General features: G+C 37.7%; 2 protein-coding genes across 2 annotated transcripts; one reads left to right on the forward strand and one right to left on the reverse strand.

Moving 5' to 3' along the window:
* The first annotated feature begins 644 nt into the window (after nt 1-644).
* On the forward strand, nt 645-11,462 carry LOC306846620 (ubiquitin carboxyl-terminal hydrolase 14-like). The gene is made up of 16 exons (XM_079380106.1): nt 645-788; nt 2,248-2,393; nt 2,483-2,515; nt 4,908-5,012; nt 5,132-5,235; nt 5,310-5,368; nt 5,526-5,656; nt 5,768-5,848; nt 6,805-6,887; nt 7,448-7,562; nt 7,651-7,716; nt 7,802-7,894; nt 7,982-8,113; nt 8,210-8,270; nt 8,369-8,476; nt 10,652-11,462. The coding sequence occupies exons 1-16, from the start codon at nt 773-775 to the stop codon at nt 10,786-10,788; spliced, it is 1,470 nt and encodes a 489-aa protein (XP_079236232.1). The 5' UTR covers nt 645-772; the 3' UTR covers nt 10,789-11,462.
* On the reverse strand, nt 10,967-21,485 carry LOC306846619 (THO complex subunit 1-like). The gene is made up of 21 exons (XM_079380105.1): nt 21,406-21,485; nt 20,982-21,055; nt 20,779-20,839; nt 20,628-20,697; nt 20,439-20,557; nt 19,493-19,541; nt 19,162-19,257; nt 18,993-19,075; nt 18,747-18,820; nt 18,524-18,632; nt 17,020-17,154; nt 16,816-16,916; nt 16,625-16,691; nt 16,479-16,529; nt 16,273-16,343; nt 15,017-15,112; nt 14,865-14,930; nt 14,707-14,790; nt 14,454-14,601; nt 13,770-13,854; nt 10,967-11,849 (listed from the first exon to the last, which is right to left on the reverse strand). The coding sequence occupies exons 1-21, from the start codon at nt 21,445-21,447 to the stop codon at nt 11,572-11,574; spliced, it is 1,959 nt and encodes a 652-aa protein (XP_079236231.1). The 5' UTR covers nt 21,448-21,485; the 3' UTR covers nt 10,967-11,571.
* Nucleotides 21,486-23,383: the final 1,898 nt, after the last annotated feature.

Below are 23,383 nucleotides of genomic sequence, written 5' to 3' on the forward strand. Positions count from 1 at the left end.
CGTCACAACATTCAGTTAAAATGGGACAGTATAAAAAGAGAACATTTCAGCTTAAATCATTTTATTTTTAATAGTAAATGACACTGTATTTAGTGTGCCATAGCAACACCATAAATGTATTTCATTAAATAGAAAGTTGAATGAATATTTAATTAAACAATGCAATTAAAAATGAACTTATGTGTGTTTCTGTGCATTGGTGTGCATGTATGCACACAACACATATACAATAGGGTTAACATATATAGGGTTAGCATATAAAAACTAAAAAATATATGCTTTTATTTTTTTAAAGATTTTGTATGGATACATATCTAGGCCTATAAACCTATTTTCACCCTCAATTTCTGTCTAAAAGTGTGTGTGTGTGTGTATGCAGCCCATTTTAGCTGAAATTGCGGCCCTAAAACATTGTTCATAAACCTTTGCTTTGTTGGTAAGTTTACTTATAATTACCCTTATTAGTGATTAATGAAATGTTCTGTGAGGCTCAATTATCTTACAATTTCTCTGAGTTTCTTCATAACACTCGCCCTTCCCAGAAAATCGTATATAATGCTCACTTATTAATATTTATAGCCCAGACCTTCCTGACAGTGGTATTAAGTCGAGTCAGTCGCTCGCCGAGCTCATCGATCAGTCTTCAGGCAGCTGCAGCGTCATTGTGGACTGCTGCTGTTTGAATGAAGTTAGGAGACACTCAAATCTTCCGCTCCCCAACTTAAACACGGCCTTTGGAGTTGAGCTGAATAAAGGACAAGTAAACAGAAAGATGCCCGTGTTTACAGGTCTGTTTACAATATGATTTTACATAAATCATAGTTAGTTTTTAAGCGATAAGAGATGCTTGAGATGAGGTAGCGCCGTTAGCATTAGACATTAGCTTCAGGCCTCAAGTGATAGTTTGTGTTTTAAACCACGGAAGAAAAGCTAAACAAGAAGCAGAAATCCCATAGCAAGCTTTCTGGCGTGCCTTTATTTAGGAGATTAGTTTATCTTATATGGATGTTTATGGTGTGAAATATTCAGCTCAGAATTGATGCAGCGCGGCTAGGCGGCTCTCACTTTATTAAAATGCATTTAAAACACTTTCCAATCAACAGACAGTAACTATATACAGACTTTATGCAGAATAAACAGCTTGTAGGTTTTAAATGTGATGCATCATGTCTTGTAGTGTCTATACATGGAACATTTACTAATTCATTTTAATGTATTTCCAGTGATAGATCTGTTAAAGCTATATTTATATTTTATATTTTTCTGCCTTTTGTAGAGCAAAGCAAGCCTCTCATGTGGTTAGCTTGTCTTTTGTGTAGACTGCATTGACCAGTTGTGTTAATGGGGTTTCAAACCAACATTTAAAGGAATAGTTAACCCTAAAATGTCAATTTTGGCATTATTTACTTCTTCCACAACCTCCTTTCATTCTTAGAACATGTTAAAGTTGCTTATTTTTTAAAGAACGGGCAGAAATGGGGAAAAAGCCTCATAGATGAAATCACTGTATGAAGTCTTCTGAAGCCGTATGTTGGTTTTATATGAAGAACAGCACCAAATGTGTAAGTGTTTTCTTTTCTTTCCGGCTGGCGAGTTTTGTTGACACTTCAATACAATCCAACATGATGTAAAAATGATGCACGTGCTAGGAATATATTTGTCTCCCACCCAAGCAGAAATAACAATCTTATTGTTTAGAAAGACATGAAGGTGAGTGGAAGACTACTGAATTTTCATATTTTACTTTAAAGCAGGTGTTTTCAAACAGTTCACAGAGCCTCACATGTACACTATTTGGATTTTTCATTATGGACCCTTTTCACATTTCAGCGTTTACAGAAGCAAAATTCGTCAGAGATGGGTAAACTAGTTTCGTGATGAATGGGAGACTACAGCAATTTGCTCCAGTAGCAAAATCGAAGATAACGTTTCCACAACTTTCCAAAAGAGGGGAAAAAATAGAAATTTTTCATCACTCCTTCAGACCTTGTATTAGAAACACCCTCTCAGCAGTGTTAACTAGTTAGTTTAAAGCCACCACAGGTTAATAATTAATAACTGTGTTGATAACTGTTGGTGAAAAGGGTCCACAGGACGCACCCAGCTCAGGTTATGCAGACGTCTGTTCTGTGGAGACAGGGATGGTTTGAATCCCCCTGGTTTAATAAAATTATACATTTCTTTCTCTATGTGCAGATACTGAATGATTTTGCTGTGTCACTGTGTCTTGTTTTTGGAATATGATAGTGAATGTGAAATGGGGGAAGGAGAAGTTTGATGCGGTGGAACTGAATACAGAGGAGCCGCCCATGGTGTTCAAAGCCCAGCTTTTCGCTCTGACGGGGGTTCAGCCAGAGAGACAGAAAGTCATGGTGAAAGGTGGAACGCTGAAGGTACTGGATGTGAACCGTAACTGAGAGCATTAGAATTGGCTGTCCTCTGTTATTGCAGGTGTCTGACGTATTTTACTTTTATTCACCAGGATGACGAGTGGGGGAACATCAAGTTGAAAAATGTAAGTATATATGGCTACATCTACAATTTTCTGGAAGAGTCAGAGTTTTGTCCTGCAATCATAATAGCAGTTATTGGTTAAAAAATTGAATAATAGCCTCCAAACGGGTTTGTACAAAAGTATGCCTTAAAAAATGAACGTTTATCGTTTTTAGTACTTAATACATGTAACTTGTCTTATTATGCACATTGCTGACTACACTCGTGGCCAACCTTGTTGTACCTGTACCAAGTACAAAATTCATATAAAACCTTTGTTGCTTTTGAACGATACATCATCTCGTCTGGCTCCATTGATGAAAACTGGCAGGTTTTACACCCTGTCCACATACAATCAGTGCGAAGCACCACATCACATTAAAAGTAAATAGATCCCTTTATAATTAGTGATACTAAGTCGTTGACCGTAAACTGATGCCCTATTCTATTTCAGACATAGTCCACACGCCACATTACAGTGTTGCAGATATTATTTTGCTAGTAGTTACAAGTATTAGCTTCCAAAAACACCTCAACTCCAAATATATTGCTACCACTGGTGGATACCTCCCCCATTGAGAGACTCTGGATGATACAATATACCCAAACAAATGAAAGAAAAGAACTCTAGCGATAAACCTAAAATAACAAGGTCAACAAATGGTTACGCAAAGCTGCAGTACAAACTTTTAAGCACTTTTTTTATAGTTAAAACAACAACATTCATTAAAACACTAACAAATTCCATCACATAACAATCCACTGCGAACTCAGGTCTGTAATCAGTAAATTCCAGATGGTTAAATTCAAGTTCTGTCATGACAACTCTTGGAGGGTTTGGCATGGTAATGTACATGGCAGTGTTAATGTGATTGGTCTTGGCGGAATAGATCTGCTACGCTGCTGCTGCCAATACATCCACAACATACTGCTGCACATTGAACATGTATGAAATAACCCCCATATATAACATACATGAATCACCCCGTAGCAGATCTATACAGGTGGAGCTGGGGGAGGTGGAGGGTTTCTGAAGCACGCTGCTAAGTGCTATAGCAAGCACTATCCAAGTATTTGAATGTTGAGCAACAAGCTCATTGGCTGCTGATATGAAAAGAACCAATCAGCTGCGCCATGTGATAATGATGTCATTATGTCAGATTGAGTTTGACCCATTGAACTGCGCCATCTAGAGTTTCATGACAGAACTTTGGATTTCTGCTCATGTTCATGCTTCTGTGTGTGTGTGAGATTTAATCTGTATGTGCAAGTGACCTTCTTATGTGTGTGAATTAATTTAGAACTGTGATTAAACTGACTGGGACTACTAGTGCGTTAGAGAGTTTCAATGCTCACCTTTCAGCAAAATTGCAATCAAGCATTAAAACGGTATGAAGAAGTAAAACGTATATTGGAGATAGTGTAAAGTACAACAGATAAGCTTGATCCCCGTAAATATTTTAATGACAACTGATAACTCGAATGTGTTAAACTGTTCAATTTAAAAACTTTTATGTAAGCCAATGTTGCTTTAAAAACTATATCCATAAGACATGTCCCACTTACAGACAAAATAAATGCATAAAAATAAGATGAAAAAATGGTGTATATTCATGCAGTCAGAAATAGAATTCCAGTATATCAGAGACAGAAATGAGAAATCTAACAAGTGTGATATTAGGTGGTGATGACGAATGCCTCCTTGGTTATCCCGCTGATCTCTGAGCATTCGACACCTCTTCACTGCCGCTGCTGTGTTGTATTGAGGAGTGAAGTGTTTTTAGTATCAGTGAGCAGCAGCACGCTGACAGTGAATACACTATCAATTAAAGGGTTAGTTCATCCAAAAATGAAAATTAGCCTGTGATTTACTCACCCTCAAGGCATCCTAGGTGTATATGACGAATCCAATCAGAGTTATGTTAAAAATTGTCCTGGCTATTCCAAGCGTTATCATTGCAGTGGGTGGGTATTTTTGTTCAACAGTCCAAAACATGTCAAATAAAATCTGCGCATCCATAATAAAATGTGCCTCACACTGCTCTGGGGTGTAAATAAAGGCCTCCTGTAGCGAATCCGTGTACGAATACGTGTAGGAGGCCTTTATTCATGTCCTGGAGCCGTGTGAGGCATGTTGTATTATGGATGCGCGCACTTCATTTGATGTGTTTTGGACTGTTGAACAAAAACACCCACCCACTGCAATGATAACGCTTGGAATACCCAGGACAATTTTTAACATAACTCTGATTGGATTCGTCATATACACCTAGGATGCCTTGAGGGTGAGTAAATCACAGGCTAATTTTCATTTTTGGGTGAACTAACCCTTTAACAGTGTGTTGCAAATGCTATTTCATGTTGACACTAAATGTGAGTTTCCTTGAGCTGAACGGGTGTTTTGATTCATGTAGGGGATGACTCTTCTGATGATGGGCTCTGCTGACGCCCTGCCTGAAGAGCCTGTAGTGCGACCCATGTTTGTGGAGGACATGACGGAGGAGCAGCTTGCATCTGCGGTGAGTTTTCAGCCAACAGTTTGGAGCAGAATGATCTGCTACTTCAATATTTTAGCAGAAATCACAGAAACGAGTTTTAACAGCTGTGAACTTGTTTCTGTAATCTCTGTCATGTTCAGATGGAGTTGCCATGTGGATTGACAAATCTGGGCAACACATGTTACATGAACGCAACGGTGCAGTGTCTTCGCTCTGTGCCTGAGCTCAAAGACTCTCTCAGGAGGTACAATTTAGTCATGTCTTTCATATCAAGTTCAGAGATTTTATTTTGTGTAATGCATCAATGTCTTTTTGTAGGTACTCTGGTGCCTTGCGGTCTTCTGGAGCTAATGCACCTTCCCAGTACATCACAGCAGGTGAAGAACTCTCTCAGTTGTGAGGTTACAACATTTTTGTCTTTTTATCAATGTTTGAGGATCTGTTTGTCCTGAACAAATGAAGAAAGAGGTAGTCAAATTGCGTTTTTGTGGACAGCATGCAGCACTTGTTTGATCAGGTGAATTCTTCACTTAGCTCTGCGTGATTTGTACGAGTCCATGGATAAGACCTCCTCAAGCATTCCACCCATCATCCTGCTGCAGTTCCTGCACATGGCCTTCCCACAGTTTGCCGAAAAAGGAGACCAGGGCCAGTACCTCCAGCAGGTCTGGAGATAATATTTTTGATCTCATATTTTTACTGGAATGCATTTAATCAGAATATTTTCTGTTAAAATGGAAAGTTATAGAATGTTTTTTTTTTCTTCATTTACCCAGGATGCCAGTGAGTGCTGGGTTCAGGTTATGCGGGTCCTTCAGCAGAAATTAGAAACTCAAGAACCAGAAACCCCACTCGAGGTGAGCTTGTTTTATTATGTGTGACCTGTGCTGGCAAAATGAGTCGGAATGAGCAAATTTTCAAAAACTTGTTATTTGTATTTTCACATTCTCCATTAAAATACCTTCAAAATGATACGACTTGTTGGAATTCGGACAAAAAATGATTTTCTGAAGATTCCAAAGCAAAATCACCAAGCAACGTTGTATATTTTACTCCAATTATTTTCCTGATAATAATTTCTATTATAATCTCAATATAGCAAATGTTTTTTATTTGTTATTAAAAATAAGAACAAAGATGCAAATAAAAGTAGCTTAATCAAGAGCAGCAAGTGATTCCGTCTTTTCTTTTAATGTTTGATTCCCATTGATTTATATTAAGACCTATGTAATGCATGGATCAAATGTTACCCATCAGATTTTTCCCCAACCATTAACTAAACGTTCATGTCAGACATAACAGATTATGTCTCGGCGAGATTCATACAAACATGTTTCGCAAAAATGTACTTTTATAAGATTGCGTGCTCGTGGAGAGACGTGTCTTATGCACACACTTTGCAAATGTCAGTCAGCGCGATCATTTTGTTTTCATCAGCATGGGTTTGAAAATGATATTTCACTGGTTTGGACTCGTGGTAAGATGCAGCAGTCAGTCAGAGTCAGCAGAGACAAAGGTACTCCTCTCAGAAAACGTACAAATAAAGATCATTTTAGATATTTAATTATTATTTGGAGCATTGGGATCGCTAGAAGAGGGCTTAATGAACTCAAAAACCTCAAATTCATCCAAAATGAACTTTTACTTCTTTTGCCTGTAGCTCAAAATTAGATCAAGCACATTCCGACTCATTTTGTCAGGTCACATATATTCTGTTTATTGCATATAACGGTTTTTATTAGAGAAACACTGAGAATTTAAAATAATTGTAGTAATTTTCTTCTATCTGCATGTTTTTTCTTTTGATGAACAGACTGACAGTGATAGTGGAGCCGCCGCCGCCTCAAAAAAGAAGAATTTCATCGATCAGTATTTTGGTGTTGAATTTGAAACGACGTATCCTTTGTTGTGCAAATCTATACCAGCATGTGCTCTCTTAGGTGTGTGCTGTGGCTGTTTATAGTTTAATAAGCTGCATTGCCCATTTACTTCAACTTTACCTGTTATTCATAGATCAAAAGTGAGTGTTTTTTCTTCTATACACCATCAAGTTCCTAACACAATCGCAGTTCATCCACATTATTGATATACAACCAATCTTGAGTTGTATAAGTAGCAGTGAAAGTAGCAGTGAAAGTAGCAGTGAAATGGAAGTTATACTCTGTATAATTGTGTATGTGACGAATAAGAATCTTGAATCAAACAGCGCATATGAACGCCTCAAAATAGGCCTTGATGGTTAATAGTTGCAGCAGTGTGTTCTTATATTTTCTATGCAAGTACATGCAGCTAACTGTTTGTTTTCTTTTCTCTGTTGGATTCACTGCAGTGTTATGCCATGCATGTATATTGAGAGAGTTTGTGTTGAGTGTTTCATACAGTTGAACCTGAGATTTCTCCAGTTCCATACATATGAACGTGTAATATTTTAAGTTCTTTAACCTGCATGTGTCCAGTATGAAGTGTACCGAGTCTGAGGATGAGGAACCGACTAAAGGCACAGAGAGCCAGCTGCAGCTTAGCTGCTTCATCAATCAGGAAGTCAAATATCTCGCCACTGGACTCAGATTGGTGAGTGGGACGTCCCATACAAGCAGCTGGAAGTACCACCATTGCTCCCAGTCCCTCTTAATCTTTATCTTTTCCTCAATACATCTAGAGGCTACAGGAGGACATCACAAAGCTGTCCCCATCCTTACAAAGAAATGCCCTCTATATCAAATCGGTATGCTTTATCTTCTGGCATCTTTGGAGAAATGCTCTTTTGTGCAACAATGAAATGAACAGTCACTTATGTTTCTGCATTTAAGTCCAAAATCAGCCGTCTCCCGGCATACCTCACGGTTCAGATGGTCCGGTTCTTTTACAAAGAAAAAGAGTCAGTGAATGCCAAAGTTCTTAAGGTAGGTCATTTGCTCCGGGCCGAGTCAGCCAAAATATTTGTATATTGATTTGTTATTTTGTGTACATTTTAATTTTGCTGCGTTTAGGATGTCAAATTTCCTCTTATGCTGGACGTGTTTGAGCTGTGCACTGCTGAACTGCAGGAGAAGATGGTTCCTGTGAGGTCAAAGTTTAAAGAGGTTGAAGACAAGAAACTGGAGATGCAGCAGCAGCCGAAAGCAAGTGCCTTGTGATATCATACTGAACGCGTCACACATTTAGAAAAGCTGCCGCCTGTAAAATAACTGACATTCATTTTATTTCTCATCTAACAGGAGAATCAGAAGGTTGGAGCTCCAAAGGAAACAAAATATGAACCTTTCTGTTTTTCTGACGGTAAGTGCTCACCGCAAAGCTCTTTTCCATTTCAACACGGTTCTGAAAGTTTACTCTGCTGGTGGATTTATAAGCTGAGAACTTTTTCTTCTCTGTAGATTTGGGCTCCAACAACAGTGGTTACTACGACCTGCAAGCGGTTCTGACACATCAGGGGCGATCCAGTTCATCTGGCCACTACCTCGCCTGGGTTAAAAGGAAAGAAGGTCAAGTATTGTCTATGTCTCTCAAATGCCAAAGCAATGTTCATGGACCTCATGCATTCAATAAGAGCTGAGTTATCGCATTAATCATTTGTAAAATGCGTAGTTTTTTTTGTCTTCGTTACTGTAAATGCATCTTGATTGCAAGCTTGAGCGAGTATTCCAGGATTCTTATAGTGCCCCTGTTATGAGTTATGAAAGGTTCTTTTTTTGATTTTGGGAGTCCCCAACAACAGGTTGACCTGCATGCAAGGTCAAAAAACACTTTCATTTTCTTATATGCATTTATTTTTACTTTGCATGACATTAATCTGCGGTGATTGTCCGATTGGTCGATTTCATTTAAAGCAGTGTTTGTGATTGTGAGCAGTTCTGGTTTGTGTACAGCGTAACCGTGGAAATGGTTATTTTTAATGCTCCAAAAGCGCACCTGTTGGCAACGAGTGGGCGGGCAATATGCTAATGTTTCATTTTGACAACAACATGAAATGGCTTAAGATTCGTTTAAAAACCGTCTTGTTTCAATGATTCCGAGTCGACTCTTTCTTTTGAGAGACAATGACTTTATACACGGAGCACTTTCAGATTTAAAACTGCAGGATTTTTCATTCACTTAGAGCTGTGTTACACTGCATGAAAGGTCATTTTCAAAAATCCATAATTGGGGCACTTTAATAATAATAGTATAATGTTACTTTACTAGTAACACAGTACCGTTACTTCTAAAAGTAATGCATTGCTAATAATTTGTTAATTTTGTATTTTGCATTCAGCAAGCTGTGGCTCTTTCACACTTTTTTAGGCCGTTTACACCTGATATGAAGATGCATTTGTTTTTTGTTGTTGATCCGATCACAACTGGACAATGCTAAATACAGGTGTAAACAGGGTCTGAAATATTTTGAGCTTGTCCACTTTTGACCACTTCCAGAAGTAGTCAAAAACTCATTTGATAGTGGATGAATGCATTTGAAGAGACAGATGTAGCAAACAAACATCAGATGTGTGTTGCTTCTGAAGGACATTAGCAACTTACTAAAAAATAAAATGACTTTATTTTACAATATTAAAAAAAAAGTACAACACATGTGACCCTGGAGCACAAAAGCAGTCTTAAGTCGCTGGGGTATATTTGTAGCAATAGCCAACAATACATTGTATGGGTCAAAATTATACATTTGTGTCTAGGGTCACAAATATGATCTTTAATTAAACAAACAAAAAACAAAATCTTTTTTTGTATCGATGAAGAATCGCACCTTGCTCCCATGGATTTCTCTTAACATGGGGACAGCAGAGGAGTCTGTCAATAAATGTCAAAAGAATTATGAGTGTTACTTTATTCCAAAAAGTAACTTAAGTATTTTGTTGTAAATTTTAAAAGGAATGTTACTTTTTTACGCTGCAATCAAAAGTATCTGATTGATGAATCTAACAAGGACGTAACATTCTGGTTGAAAATCGATAAAAATATCTGACGATTCAAATCGGTTGATGTTAAATGAGTCGTGATACATTTGGGGTGGGGGTTTATATAAGTGTATCTCTGAGTGTATCTTAGATTAAAAATTGCTCAAGCAGCTTGTATGCAGCATCTTTGTTTGGATTGTGATTCAAATGTAGCGGTTGCCTCTAAATTTAAAAGGGAAGAGCACAGGCAAAGCCTTTGTTTATATGAAGAGATTTCTTTGATTTTGTATTTTTTTTTTTTTTTTTTTTATTAGATTTGGGATTTTAACATTTTCAGTTTAGTTTTGTTTTTTGACATTTCAATTTCACAAAGAAATGTGCAGCATTTTGTCTGGGAAATAATAGGACAACTGTTAATTTTTGTGGTTTTATTTTTTTTCTTAAAGTTCTTTATTAAAAAACATGAGAAAATCAAATGAAATCAGTATCAAGAATCATATCGCATCATGAGTTGAGTGAAAAGATAAAATTTTGGACCGCGTTTATTGCTTCTGATTCTATTTCTATTGAGCAGGGCTGTCCAATCCTGTGGCTGGAGGGCCAAGTCCTGTAGTTTACCTCCAAACTGCCCGACACACTTTTCTGGAAGTTTCTTCTAATTCTCAAGACCTTGATTAGCTGTTGCAGGTGTTTTTATGATTGGACACCCCTACTATAGGGTGTTTTCATATTCTAGCTGATGTTGATTTCCCTCCTCTCTCTGAACAGATGAATGGGTGAAGTTTGACGATGATAAGGTCAGCGTTGTGACCCCTGAGGACATCTTGAAGCTGTCAGGTGGTGGTGATTGGCATATAGCATACGTCCTTCTGTATGGCCCTCGACGTCTGGAGATACTGGAGTAACAATGGTTCACAGAGGAAACTTAAACCATAATTGCCATTTCAGAGCACCGTCTGTATAGATGTGCAAATAAATTTTGGTGTCTTTAAAAACATGACCTTAATATTTTCTGAACTCTTCATGCATCAACACACAAGCGGCATATTTAAGGGTATTTTTTTTTTTTTTTTTCCTTTTTTTGGATGATAGAATTCTGGACGCGATCCTTGTTTGGATTTGGAGCAATGGTTTTATAAATGTTTTCTATATGCATTGAATATTTTTTTTTCAGGCCTGTGAAAAGGTGTTCATGCTCAATAGACAGTTTCCTCCTGCAGGAGAAGTAGTGACTTGGTATATAACGATGTTGTTGGCCACAAGTTTCAGACTTAAATACATCAAGAGGAGGTTGTATAATTCTGGGATCTAACCAAAAGAAATGTAATTTGTTTACAAGAATATGTTGTGCGTGTGTGGATCAAAGGTGGATTTCAAAGCACTTTGAGAGGATGTCTTTATGCTCAATTACTGCTTCTGTCTTTAGCTACCATGCAACAAATGCCACTGTAAACTCATCTGTCCTTAAATACTCAAATACAATCAGCGTAAGAGAACTTGAGCTCTGTAATAAGTTGACTACTGGCTTTTCATAAACGGTGAAATAAACATGCCATTGACACTCTCGTGTGTATTTTACAAACAAAGCTAATGGATCCATTTCAAATGAACATTTATTTCAAAAATGTAAAGAATGCATTTCATTGAAGTACAGACAAAGTTTAAAACAAAACAAGAAAATGTTGCTGTTATGTTTCACTGAGACCTTCTAAGACGTTACTGAAACCAGCCGAGTTCAGAGCTGTGACCAGGCTCTCCATCGTAGCTTGAGGGCCTTCTCGGTCCTGCCAGGCCACCAGCAGCATCTTGGCCTGTAGTTCTACATCCTCGCTGTCAGACTCTATCACGCGGATCTCCTTCTCGCTCATCTCCAGGTGGTCTGCCAGCGTCTTCCACTGGGACCCAAGCTTGGTTGCGATCTCATCCATCTGACTGTTGGTCACGGCCTTGCTCTGAATGCTGGGACCTGGAAAAGGAGTCAACAAATAAGCTTTGACACACTCTTATGCTAGCTCAGATCTAAATCCAGTGCTGCAAACGTTGACAATGTTGTAAGGCATCACAGACCCCCGTTCACACCAGGTAACAGTCAGATAGTTTACAGCAGGTCCTAACATGCATGCATCTCAGCTACGAGAATACTTCTTGTGCGCAAAGAAAGAAAAATAACGACAATTCTTCTCCTCATACAGTCTCCTGCAACACACCGCTAGATTGTGGAGAGTATCATGAGGCATGCGCTTGCTTCCACGTCACGTAAACAACACATGCATGCATTACTTACATGAAGCGGAAGCAAGCGCATGCATTTTGTTTGTTTTCTTTGCGCACAAAAAGTATTCTCGTAGCTTCGTCAAATTACAGTTGAACCCCTGATGTCACATTACTACGTTTCTGGACCTGGGAACATTTCAGTTGTGTTGCTGTCTATGGATTGTCAGAGAGCTCTCGGATTTCATCAGAAATATCTTAATTTGTGTTCCGGAGATGAACTAAGGTCTCATGGGTTTGGAACGACATGAGGGTGAGTAATTAATGGCAGGATTTTCAATTTCGGGTGAACCCATTAATATGTTTTTAGGGATCAAGGCACAAAGACCTTGTAACCTTACCATAGAGCCATATGTTAAAATGACACAGGACATAGCGAAATCTGAGTATCCCAAACCCTCTATCAGCACCAACCGCTCATAGTTTCACCTATGCTTATGCTATAACCATAAGGCCAGTAATACAATTTCTGACATGAATGCATAACATAGTTAAGAATTTCTGCCAATTCAAATTTTCATTAAACAAAAAACACTTTTTCGAACTCATTTTGGCCAGTTTTGAAGACGAGATGAATAATCTCAGATCACTGTAAGGCCATCCTGGCAAAAAGTAAAGGAATTCATGGTACACCAAACCATTCTCCTATAGCGCGTTGACCAATTTCATCCCATGCATTCATTGGCATATTGAGAAGATATTTGGTTTATTTGGACAAAAATCACGGTTTCTTTAGATTCATTTGCAGCATAACAAATCAAACAATTCAGTTTCAAGTGTCCATCATTTTTAATTTTGTCATAACATGCCGTTTTATGAATGCATTGTCAAATCATCTTGAAATATCGTTGAAGACGACGTCCTTTGGTGCTCAACGCAGACGTTTACGGTTACAATCCATTGACATGAAACCTAAAACATGTCATCACGCTTCTTTGGCTGCCGATGCGGAGCTTGACCCTGTAATTGCTGCTTGCAGCTCTATTCCTGTTTTTGTGCATAGCCAATAAAGTTTAAACCAGTTTTCCCAAACCTGTTCCTGGAGTACGCCCAAATTTTATCCACGTTTTTGATCTTAAAAGTAGTACCTACCGAGAGTATGCAATTATTTTGCTACCATTAAAAAAGTAAGTGTTATGAATTTTATCCGGACATACTACAGTTGTCATGGCCATGTGACTTATGAACATCAGATGCAGCCCATATCTTCCTGTTTTAGGTCTCCTGACTACATGAGCTGAAATAATTACAATCCATGACCGACTACCTCCCTATGTGCTGTAGCTGCTGTACATTTTTCCTATTTTCTCTGATGGCCTCAAGTAAATATCGACTCCCGTTGTCCTTAAAACTTTTATACTACATTCACAGCAGATAGATGAAGGTGGTGATGTTCTGTGATGATGCTTTGGAAACAAAACCAAAAGTACAGAGTGAGGCGAGCAACACAACTCCTATATAGTCATTTCTTAGCAACCGCTGCCACTTTGATGCAAACGTACTGCCGTTTTGATCCAAGAAATACAGAGTGAACAGAATCCAACAGTCAGGGAAACAGTCATAAAAATGGCTTTAGATTTTTCATAAAAACCACCCCCCAAAAAAAAAAACTTACTGTCGTTGCTCTCTTTTAACAGGTTATCTCCATTCTCATCATCATCCTCCTCTCCCGTTTTTATCTCCTCAGAAGGAAGGTCTTTCTGTTCAAAGAAAAATAAAGATTCAGTTTTTAGATTTTTATCTGTTGCTTAAAATATTGGATTTTAGTAAAATAGTGAGCAGGATTTTTGAGGGAATTTTGTAATTTAAATTAAACCATATTGTACACCATCCTCTATTAATATTGGTACCCTTGGTAAATATGAACAAAATGGATTATAATTATAATTTTGTTTCTCGTCTTATTTACAAAGGTAAAAAAAAATAATCTAAAATTACACACAAAAAGGAGAATAAATTAAATGTTTTTCCCCAAAATATGCACCAAAATTATTGGCGCAGCGACAAATTCTAACGAGTAAAAAAAAAGGCATTTATGGTTCATTGTCACAGTCGCCTATGACTTACTCACTGAGGGACTCGAGCATTATGAAGTGCATTTCTAGCAGATCCCCATTCTTTTTGTTATCCCACAAACATTTATACTAAAGACTTTTTGCATGGCCTGCTTTGCTCATATTTACCAAGGATGCCAAATTTGTTGATGGCACTGTATGTATGAGCCACTCAAAAGCCTATACTGGTCAAGCACTAGTTTGAATGCTATCTACATTGTCTGATAGTGTGGATGTCCACTCACAGGAAGCTCTTTGGCCAGTTTGATGACCATGTTTTCCAGATAGTCTGCCAGACTCTTGAACTGCTGGTTGGTGGGCTGGAAGAAGTGAGGACTCCTTCTGGAGAGCAATCGCAAGGCTCGCCAGCCGTAGTTTGAGTTACGCACAACTCTGAGGGATGATTGAGAAAGAACTTGTTTATTCTGATGATTAATACTGATCTATTGTGATGCATTGCTTGATCATTTATGAGACACAATTTGTAAAGCTCTCTACTTGTATTCTTCCTCCACCATGTTTGACGGCTCTGCCTGTTCGATAGCTTCCACAAAAAAGTCCTCCAGTGATGGCATGAACTCCCTTTAACAGAGACATGCATTAATGCAACATTTCTCGCACTAAGCATCTTTAAGTGAATATTACCAAACACAAACCTGCTATCTGACTTGCAGGCCTCCATATTGTCAGGGTTTAGATTCCAGAGCCTTGTGAGTTCATCACTGTTGATGGTCAAGAACAGCAGAAATGCAAAATAAGATTCTGACCTCTGTTATACAAGTTACCCAGTAATCAGATATCATCTTACTTTCCCATGAGGATTTTGCGATCAGGGCCCTTCCCCAAAAAGTCCTCTGGTGCTTGTCTCTTTCTGCTGGGACGGATGGGTTTGGTCTCTGCCGGTCTGAGAGAAACACAAGACTATTCACATATCCATTCACAACTAAATAAAGAGCAGTGACCACACCTGCAAACTAAAGAGAAGTCAACAGAGGGCCAGGGAGTGAAAACGTTAGCAATTCATAAAGACCAACTAAGCATATTGGTGCACTTTTTTGATCAATGCTGTTAAAAATGACAACTTTCATTAGCTTTTCGCAAAAACTAATATGTTATTTGCAGATTTTTCAGAATTAAATATATTTTTTCATAAAGTTATAGATATTTAAGTAAAGTGCCCAGTTTTGATGTACCATCATGCCTATAATTGAAATGTATATTTTTGGGACAAACATTTCTACATTGGCTTGGTTCTGATCCAGCAAATGACCTACAGATCTACTTTTTCCATGAATGCACCACAAAAAGATAATCTGCAGTAGCTTTTCTTAAAAAGATGTTATTTGCAGGCTTATACAGATTTTCAAAGAGAGAAATTTAAGCATGTTTCCAGCACTTCCCAGCAGTGGCAGATGGTGCATTTTGAGAGCAGGGAAGCGGTTTATTATAAAACCATAATAATTATGAATTTAACTTATTATATATTATTTGCTGCTCATTGCAAAGTGTTGCCTATTTAAGTCTCCTCAAATCTTCAAACAAATAAGGCAAGAAAAAATACAGCGATTAAGTGAGTAATCGATATAAATTATAAGCAAATACCACTTGAAAATAATTCGCTCCAAAAGCAACAGAAAAATTGTGGCAGTCAGAAAACAGAAAGATTTACAGTCGTTTTCTCAGCAGCTCTATTAGAAACCACTTTGAAGCTCTGTCGACTATTTTCTTTTGTACTTAAATACATTTTGACTCCAAAAGTAATCATCTCAAGTTAAGTGTTTGCACACAAATATATGCATTTCACATTTAAATATTTAGCATATGTAACATTTGAACTGTTTAAAATCTCATTAACACCATAAACTAATATAAGGCACAATAGATTTGAGAACATTTGGGTATATTTGGGGTAAGTACATCTGTTTACATAATCACATCACCAATCTCCTCCAAACTGTGCACGCTTCTTCAGAGTCAGTCAATTACTTCAAATAATTCATTACATTACAAAACGCTTTAATACTCATTTGTGTAAATATGGATAAAGCTGTTCTTGTGCAATACCTTTCTTTCACAAAGCTTGGACAGCCTTCATTTTTCCACGTGTTCCAGTTTTCTTCTGTGTTCAGGATGTGCTGTTGAAGATATAATGAATACATTTGGATGAAACAAAGCTTTTAGAGCACTAGGCTGCAATTTCATTATGTATTCATTATAAGATGAGAAACTAAAATCAATACGCCTATAGCATGTATACAGATACTACTTACCTCAACCATCCACGCAAACTTGTCACCATCTGGAGGGGTTTCTCTCAGTAACTTAAATGGTAGGAAAAGTAATAAAACATGACATAACAGTGTTTCTAACACATACCACACACCTCCAATCAGCGATCCTTAAGGTTAAGACTAACCTGATAGACTAGCTTGGTTGTGTCCTCAATCCACAAAGACTGATCATCATTCAAAACACAGCTGGAACTGCGAAGGTTAGAGAGAAAGTGAGATGATAAAAATATTTCTTGACTTTACTGTTATCCTTACAGCTTGAAAAGTCTGTATTTTGACTAAAATGATGCTAAATATGCTTGCTGTTTCCCCTGACCTCTTGAACTTGACCTGGCCCTTGAGATACTGGAAGAGGATGAGATACTGAAGCAGAATGTGTCGTCTGAAGTTGCTGTCACTCAGCTGAAGGTCCATCAACTGCAGAGAGATGGGAAATTTGCCTTGTGTTACCAGGTCAACGACTGGAGTGTACAAATAAGTTTTATTCAACAGATGATTAATAAATACTGGAAGAACCAACTTTCTCACTGGTGAGGAACTTGGCAAAGTAGACATGGTCTCCAGCAGCAGTCCTCATCTCCTCCAGCTTTCTCTTCGACGCCTGCATGTCATCCAGTTTGAAGCTCTTGAACACAGCTAGTGTCTCATCTGAATACTGCATAGAGAACACAATTGAGGGGACATTAAAACAAGATACATGTGGAGAATTTCAGTTTTCCTTTTCAATTGATTCTAATCAGTTCTTACACAAATTTTCATGATGAAAACATGACAAATGTCTTGAAATTAAATATCTCAACAATGTTTCGAGGTGTGGTTGTGACGCCAGGCTGTTAAAGTTATTAGAAATATAATGCACTCCCAAAGTGGTAATGTGGCCACGATGCCAGAGCCTATTAATGAAACCATCTTCTCCATTCCTAAACGATTTAAGAAATACATTCGATCTTCAATGACTAAAAGTAAGCCGAACGACTTTATGCTTATTGCGATAGAGAACTCTGTAACGGTTTCCACTGATTACAAAATATTTTTTTTTACAGGAGAGATATAATTACTTTAATAGGGAAGTGGTGCCCACAAATGTATTTTGCCTATGTCACGATAAGAGGTAAATCCAGGCCGAGTGTGTGACACAAATTTCGTAAACCAGAATAGTATGCGCATACTGTATGCACACCATCCGATTTTTGTAATCGTGTGTACTTTGCTATGCATCGACTTGGTTTTGTACTAATCAGTTGTTCCACAAGGTGGCAGCACAGGCCAGGGCTGCTGTTTCATAGTAGGAGACAGAAAAACAATAAAACAGAGGAAATTGCAACAACAACAGGCACTCACACTGACAATCACTTGTGTGAGGGGGTTATGAGAGAGCCACAACTTCAGTTTGAAAGAATACAAAGACATTTTATTCGGTCGTAATTTCTGGAGAAAAATACAGCAGACATTGGACTAAGATAAAGCTTTCTAGAGTGCATGTGTTGACCGTTCGCACACGCTATCAAATGGAGTATACTTGATAGGCAGCACGTAACTGTACGCATACACTAACGTACACGTAAAAAAACTGAAGTATACTGGGGTTTAAAAATACAATGCTAATATTTTTATTTTATAATATGAATTTACATCATTTCATCATTCAAACCTAAAATCAGCAAGCTTTTATTTTGGCGGGTTGCTGGCAAGTAAGTGTATGCGCCGCTGGTTTAAGTGCTGCCGAGTGAAGCGCGTCAGTAAATGAAGTGCCACAGTTTTGAGTTTTGCTCTGAAACAAACCTGCAGCGCGTAGCCTACTAAGCCTTGATTTGTGTTTTCAGTTCAAATGGAAATCTTATACAGTGTTACAGTTAGTCGAGCTAAAACGATGATTGTGCATTAACAGCTATCAACCATTTCAGTACGCAAATGAGCGGTCTGAACTTATCTACACAGCACAGGTTTTTTTATTTCGTCTGTGCATGCACACCTGCGCACCGCTTCATGCATCCCATCAGATTACTGAATGATCAAATACATACCTTAAGGAAAGTCATCCATGAGAACTTGTCGTAGCACTGTACAGGGTTTCTGAAATAGTCCTGCAGGGTCCAGAATTTTCTGTACAAGTTGTAGTCAATAGGAATGGCGCTACAAAACAAAAGCCCTCTGAATTACACGCTAATAAATAAGAGTTTAATAACAGCCAAAATGAAGCAAAAGCAAGACAATGACTTGTAACTTGAGATTGTGAAAATCTTTTACCAGGGAGTAGGTGCATCTTCCTCGCCCATCTCTCCCTCCTCCACCTCCATCCCTTCCTCCTTAACCTCTGTGTGCTGGGGGGGGGGGGGGGGGGGGGGGGGGGATTAAAACATGTCTGACATCTAATGTAGAATCCACTGTAGATGTCTAACTATCAGATTAATTCACATTTTCTGCTTGCATGAACTTTAAAAAAAAAACCTTAACGAAGTAAATCAAGCCCAACATCTGTCAGCATGACTTTACCTGCAGTCCAAGTGTGCTATCCTGCTCATTTTTGTTGAACACTGTGATGTTATCAAGGTTGAATTGACTCTGTAAGTTCAGACCTGTAATACAAGGGAAAAACATCAAGTCATAAAATAACCACTGAACAAAGAACCAAGAAAAAACAAGAAATGTAAAAAAAGTATACCTGATTTTTCTGACAAAGGAAACAGACGTGCTAAAAACAGCTGGATTCGTCCACAAAACACTGTATTCTGAGACTTAGAGAGTCTCCTGAGCAGGTCTGTAGGCAAACACAGTGGTAATGTTAAGCTACTCCAGCACATTCTCAGTAAAGAATTACGCTAAGACAAAATTCACAATTTAGGCCTAAGCATTTATATTTCAACAAACTATGGTAGAAAACAATTATATCATTAAAAAGTTTAAATTGCAATTTAAATGTCACTTTAACGCACATCCAACCATTATAAGATAATGCCATCAGAAAAAAAAAAAACATAAAACTTGAACCTCACCATTGCACATTCTTAACAAGTAATTTTTTCCAGCAGAGTAAAAGGTATTCTGTAAACATGAAAGAAAGAGCAAGCATAAATAATATAGCTGCAAGCAGCAATTAAGGGGTCAAACAGGCTAATGGTAACACTGAAGACTGATCAAACCATTCTGATGATGATTTTAGACGATTACATTCTATTAACATAATGAAATGCTTAAAATGGTGTAAATTCACAGTCATATGCATTTACAAAAAAGCTGGTGATGTGAAACATATTTGGTACAGATTGCCTGAACCGTCAAGGATGAGTTCGGAAACTTCAGGTGGAAATAGAAACAATGAGGTTTGCTTGTGAGTTTTTAGTATAAACTCGTGTGACATTTTAGCTGTTGGAGGCACTAGACGTAGCGAGATAGAGTTTCCAAATTTGCAAAATGAGATTCCAAATATACAAACGGCATAACTGCCCTCTATCTGTGTGCAAAATTTCATAACTTTCATGCAAGCGTTTCTATGAGCTGCCACAGACATCATTGGTGGAAGAAGATTAGTAAGAATGGTAACGATTACAATAGGTGCCTATGCTTCTTTGGTGCTTGGCCTCTACTTATTTGTCTAATTCTTATCTACAAAATTTATCACGATAAATCACATGCGATTGTCATTCGCATCTCGCCAGTATAACTGGTTCTGTGATTAGTAGTAAATCTCCATCATGTGCTTTCAAGCGGAGCAGCATTTAATACACGGAGCCGTAGATCATTGAGAAGCTACGCAATATCGCATTCATAATCAAAGGCGATTCATCTGTGATATTGCATAGCTTGTCAGTGAACTACGGCTCCGTGTATTCAATGCCGCTCCGCTTGAAAGCACATGATGGAGATTTACTACTAATCACAGAACCAGTTATACAAATGACAGCCCTACTAAGCATTACCAACTAAAAGGTCCAAACTTACAGATTTCCACGTAGACACATTCTCTTCAACAAAGGAGAAGATTTTGTCACACTGGTCCAGAGGAAGGCAGTCGAGAACATCTCCCAGCAGAAGAAAGGGAGTGGTAGCAGAGCAGATGCCTTTATGAAAACAACAAATCAATGCAAAAAGATCATTTTTTGATACAATATGTGTGTAGCTCACACGTACCTTCAGTCACACCATCTATACTGATGTAGATCAGAGAAAGGAAATCTTCAACGTTCACTTTCTGCTTCACCTGCAAAATAAAATTAAATCATCACCATACACAACGATAACTCAATGCAGGGATGCCAGTATTGTGGTATAAAGGACTCACAATCTGCTCTTCAAGAACTCCACGCAGGGCTTGATCGAGAGTGGCTTTCTTCTCAGTTTCACTGCGAAGAATGAATTGAAATCACACAGAACATCTCAACAGAGATGGATATATCCACCGAAATGCATCATTGAAGATGGTTTAAGCATACAAACAAACAATTGACTATAAAAGCAGAAAATCCTGATAAAGAGCGTGATTACTTTCCAGGCAGATGGCTGAAAGCATTGGTCAGGGGTTTACAGTTCCTGATATCTACAGCACTTTTAGTGGCAGCCTGGGAGAAACAAAATTAACACATTTATTAAAGTGGTTATAGTATTTATGACTAAAACACTAACTGTAGCATGATATCACGTCTATTCCAGACATAGAAACACCAAAGTAGAGTGAAAATATATTATTTTGCTTCGTGTAGCACTATGCTAACATACATGTACCACAATAATATATTTTCACTGTACTATTAGTAATACTGTGTTTTTCATTTAGTAATGTAAATGACTAAATAGGTCCAATGCATGATAACTAACTGCTACATACTACTTCGGAGGAGAGACTTCTCCTTAAAATCATCTGTGAATGCTAAAGCTTGTCTATCAGTTAATGTTTATAATGATAATTTACCGTAAGTTTATCTCTGGCTTCAATGAAGTCGAAGAGAGACATCTTTACTGGCGCTTTGTCTTCTACTTCCGGTTCTCTTCTTCTTCGCTGGTTTAAATGTATTGGTAACACACACACGCGTGTCTCCACCTACTGGACTGCTGTGCAATCATGATGATGATTATTCTTTTTATTTTTTGCTTTTCCTTATTTTTTCTCGCCTCAATTTGATGCAATATAATTTTCATGCCATCATAATTCTTTAAACAATTGAATATACCAGTTTGACATGTTCCAGAAATATAAAATATAAATACTTAAATATGATCGCATTTAATAAAAAAACAAAACAAATAAAAAAAAAAAAACATCAAAAAGTCATCAACTCCTAAAAATCAGTTCAGTGATGGTTTTCACCAACAGAGAGCGCCATAGGTTACACTGATTACTTGAAAAAGGTTTTAGTATAATAAATGAAATTTAGTATAATAAATGAAACTTTACATGAAACATGTCAAACCAGAAAAATAAATAAATAAAGCCTTTAGATGAATGCAAGAGTTCACACTGGAGAGAAGCCGTTCACATGTGATCAACAACATTACTGTAGAGGTTACAGATGCATGTTATGCATGTTAGAGAATAACTTGATTATGGCTTTAGTCTGGCTTTTTACTCTCTAAGAAGCTGCTCTCATTGTGTGTGTGTAACCATGCCCAATAAGCTTCAGGGCCGAGGCAACCTTGAAGTAAGTGGTTCTCTGTGTATGTGTGTTAGTATCTGTCTGTACAGCTCAGACAGTCCCAGGACAAACGTTCTGCTGCCGATGTCCAGCGTATCACATCTTTGGAGAGACGTATGCATCAGACCTCTGATCACTCGTCACTAAAATAGTCATCATCAGAAGATATGCTTCAAGCTGTGTCCATATGTGGAAATTGTCTCAGTTTATCTAGGTTTTGGAACCAATCAGAATTTTGATGACTTATGCATTGATGTAACTACTGGTATTTGGTCACCTTCTATTGGTGGCTTGTTAAAACCAATAAATCCTAATGGAATAGGCTATGTTCAAGTTTATTTGTATGTCCCAAAACACACTACAGAAAACTATTGTTTAATGGTTTTAATGGTTAAACGATGATGGCTTGAAATGGCATTTGTGATTTATTTGTGATTGTGTTAGAATTTTCTGTGATGGTTCTATTGTTTTTTTCAGCAGGGTTACCTCATTGATTTTATATAATGCATTTTAAGTCATTTTAAAGGCTGTTGTTGGCTTAGGTCTATTTTTATAACCACTATATATATATATATATGCACGCCACTGTTACGGTGTAACATATATTACTATTAATATTACCACTAGTAGATATCGCCTTATCCCACTCGTACAGTATTATTTGTGCAGGTCTTAAATTTGATTTGAAATATCCTGCAGATATGCTGGTTTTGACTGCTGGTAATGTTGGTCTGAGCAGATCAGAATCAGCACCAAACCATCTCTTACCTTCATTAGTCTAACATTCAACTATAGGCCTCTTAAAATGAACGTTTGAGGCATAATTCACAGTGATATATGATGTGTAAATATAATATTTTAAACCCATTTTTATGACAACATCACCAATAACCTACTCAAAACTAGTATCGCCCCACTCTCCAGCTGTTGCTGTAGTATTTTGCCAAACTACACCATCAATGAACTGAGTAAGGTGTGAGTGAACTTCACAACATATTCCCAATGTCCCTGAATTCTGTGGATTTCGATTAAATGTCCAGCAGATGTCAGTCTTTTAAGTTTAAAGCGTGGTGACATTACAAAGGCGTTCTGTTGAAAAAACAAGTCAATGTACAATACTCATTTGTTCATATTTCTTTCATTTCTAATGTGGGGGTGGATTAAAGACGGTCGTGCATTAATATGTGCTTTATAAGTACTAATAAACAGCCAATATGCTAGTAATATGCATGCTAATAAGCAACTAGTTAATAGTGA

This window comes from Barbus barbus (assembly GCF_936440315.1).
Source record: "Barbus barbus genome assembly, chromosome: 26".
In the NCBI taxonomy this organism is placed as follows: domain Eukaryota; kingdom Metazoa; phylum Chordata; class Actinopteri; order Cypriniformes; family Cyprinidae; genus Barbus; species Barbus barbus.

What these genes read in the sequence shown, in the direction of transcription:
- LOC306846619 (XM_079380105.1), bottom strand. Translation starts at nt 21,447, where the DNA reads ATGTCTCTCTTCGACTTCATTGAAGCCAGAGATAAACTTACG. An exon ending in CAACCAAGCTAGTCTATCAG is followed by an intron (nt 16,530 to 16,624) that starts GTTAGTCTTAAC and finishes CTACCATTTAAG; the next exon opens with TTACTGAGAGAAACCCCTCC. An exon ending in GCCTGCAAGTCAGATAGCAG is followed by an intron (nt 14,791 to 14,864) that starts GTTTGTGTTTGG and finishes TCTCTGTTAAAG; the next exon opens with GGAGTTCATGCCATCACTGG.
- LOC306846620 (XM_079380106.1), top strand. An exon ending in AGGAGCAGCTTGCATCTGCG is followed by an intron (nt 5,013 to 5,131) that starts GTGAGTTTTCAG and finishes TGTCATGTTCAG; the next exon opens with ATGGAGTTGCCATGTGGATT. An exon ending in AGATGCAGCAGCAGCCGAAA is followed by an intron (nt 8,114 to 8,209) that starts GCAAGTGCCTTG and finishes CTCATCTAACAG; the next exon opens with GAGAATCAGAAGGTTGGAGC.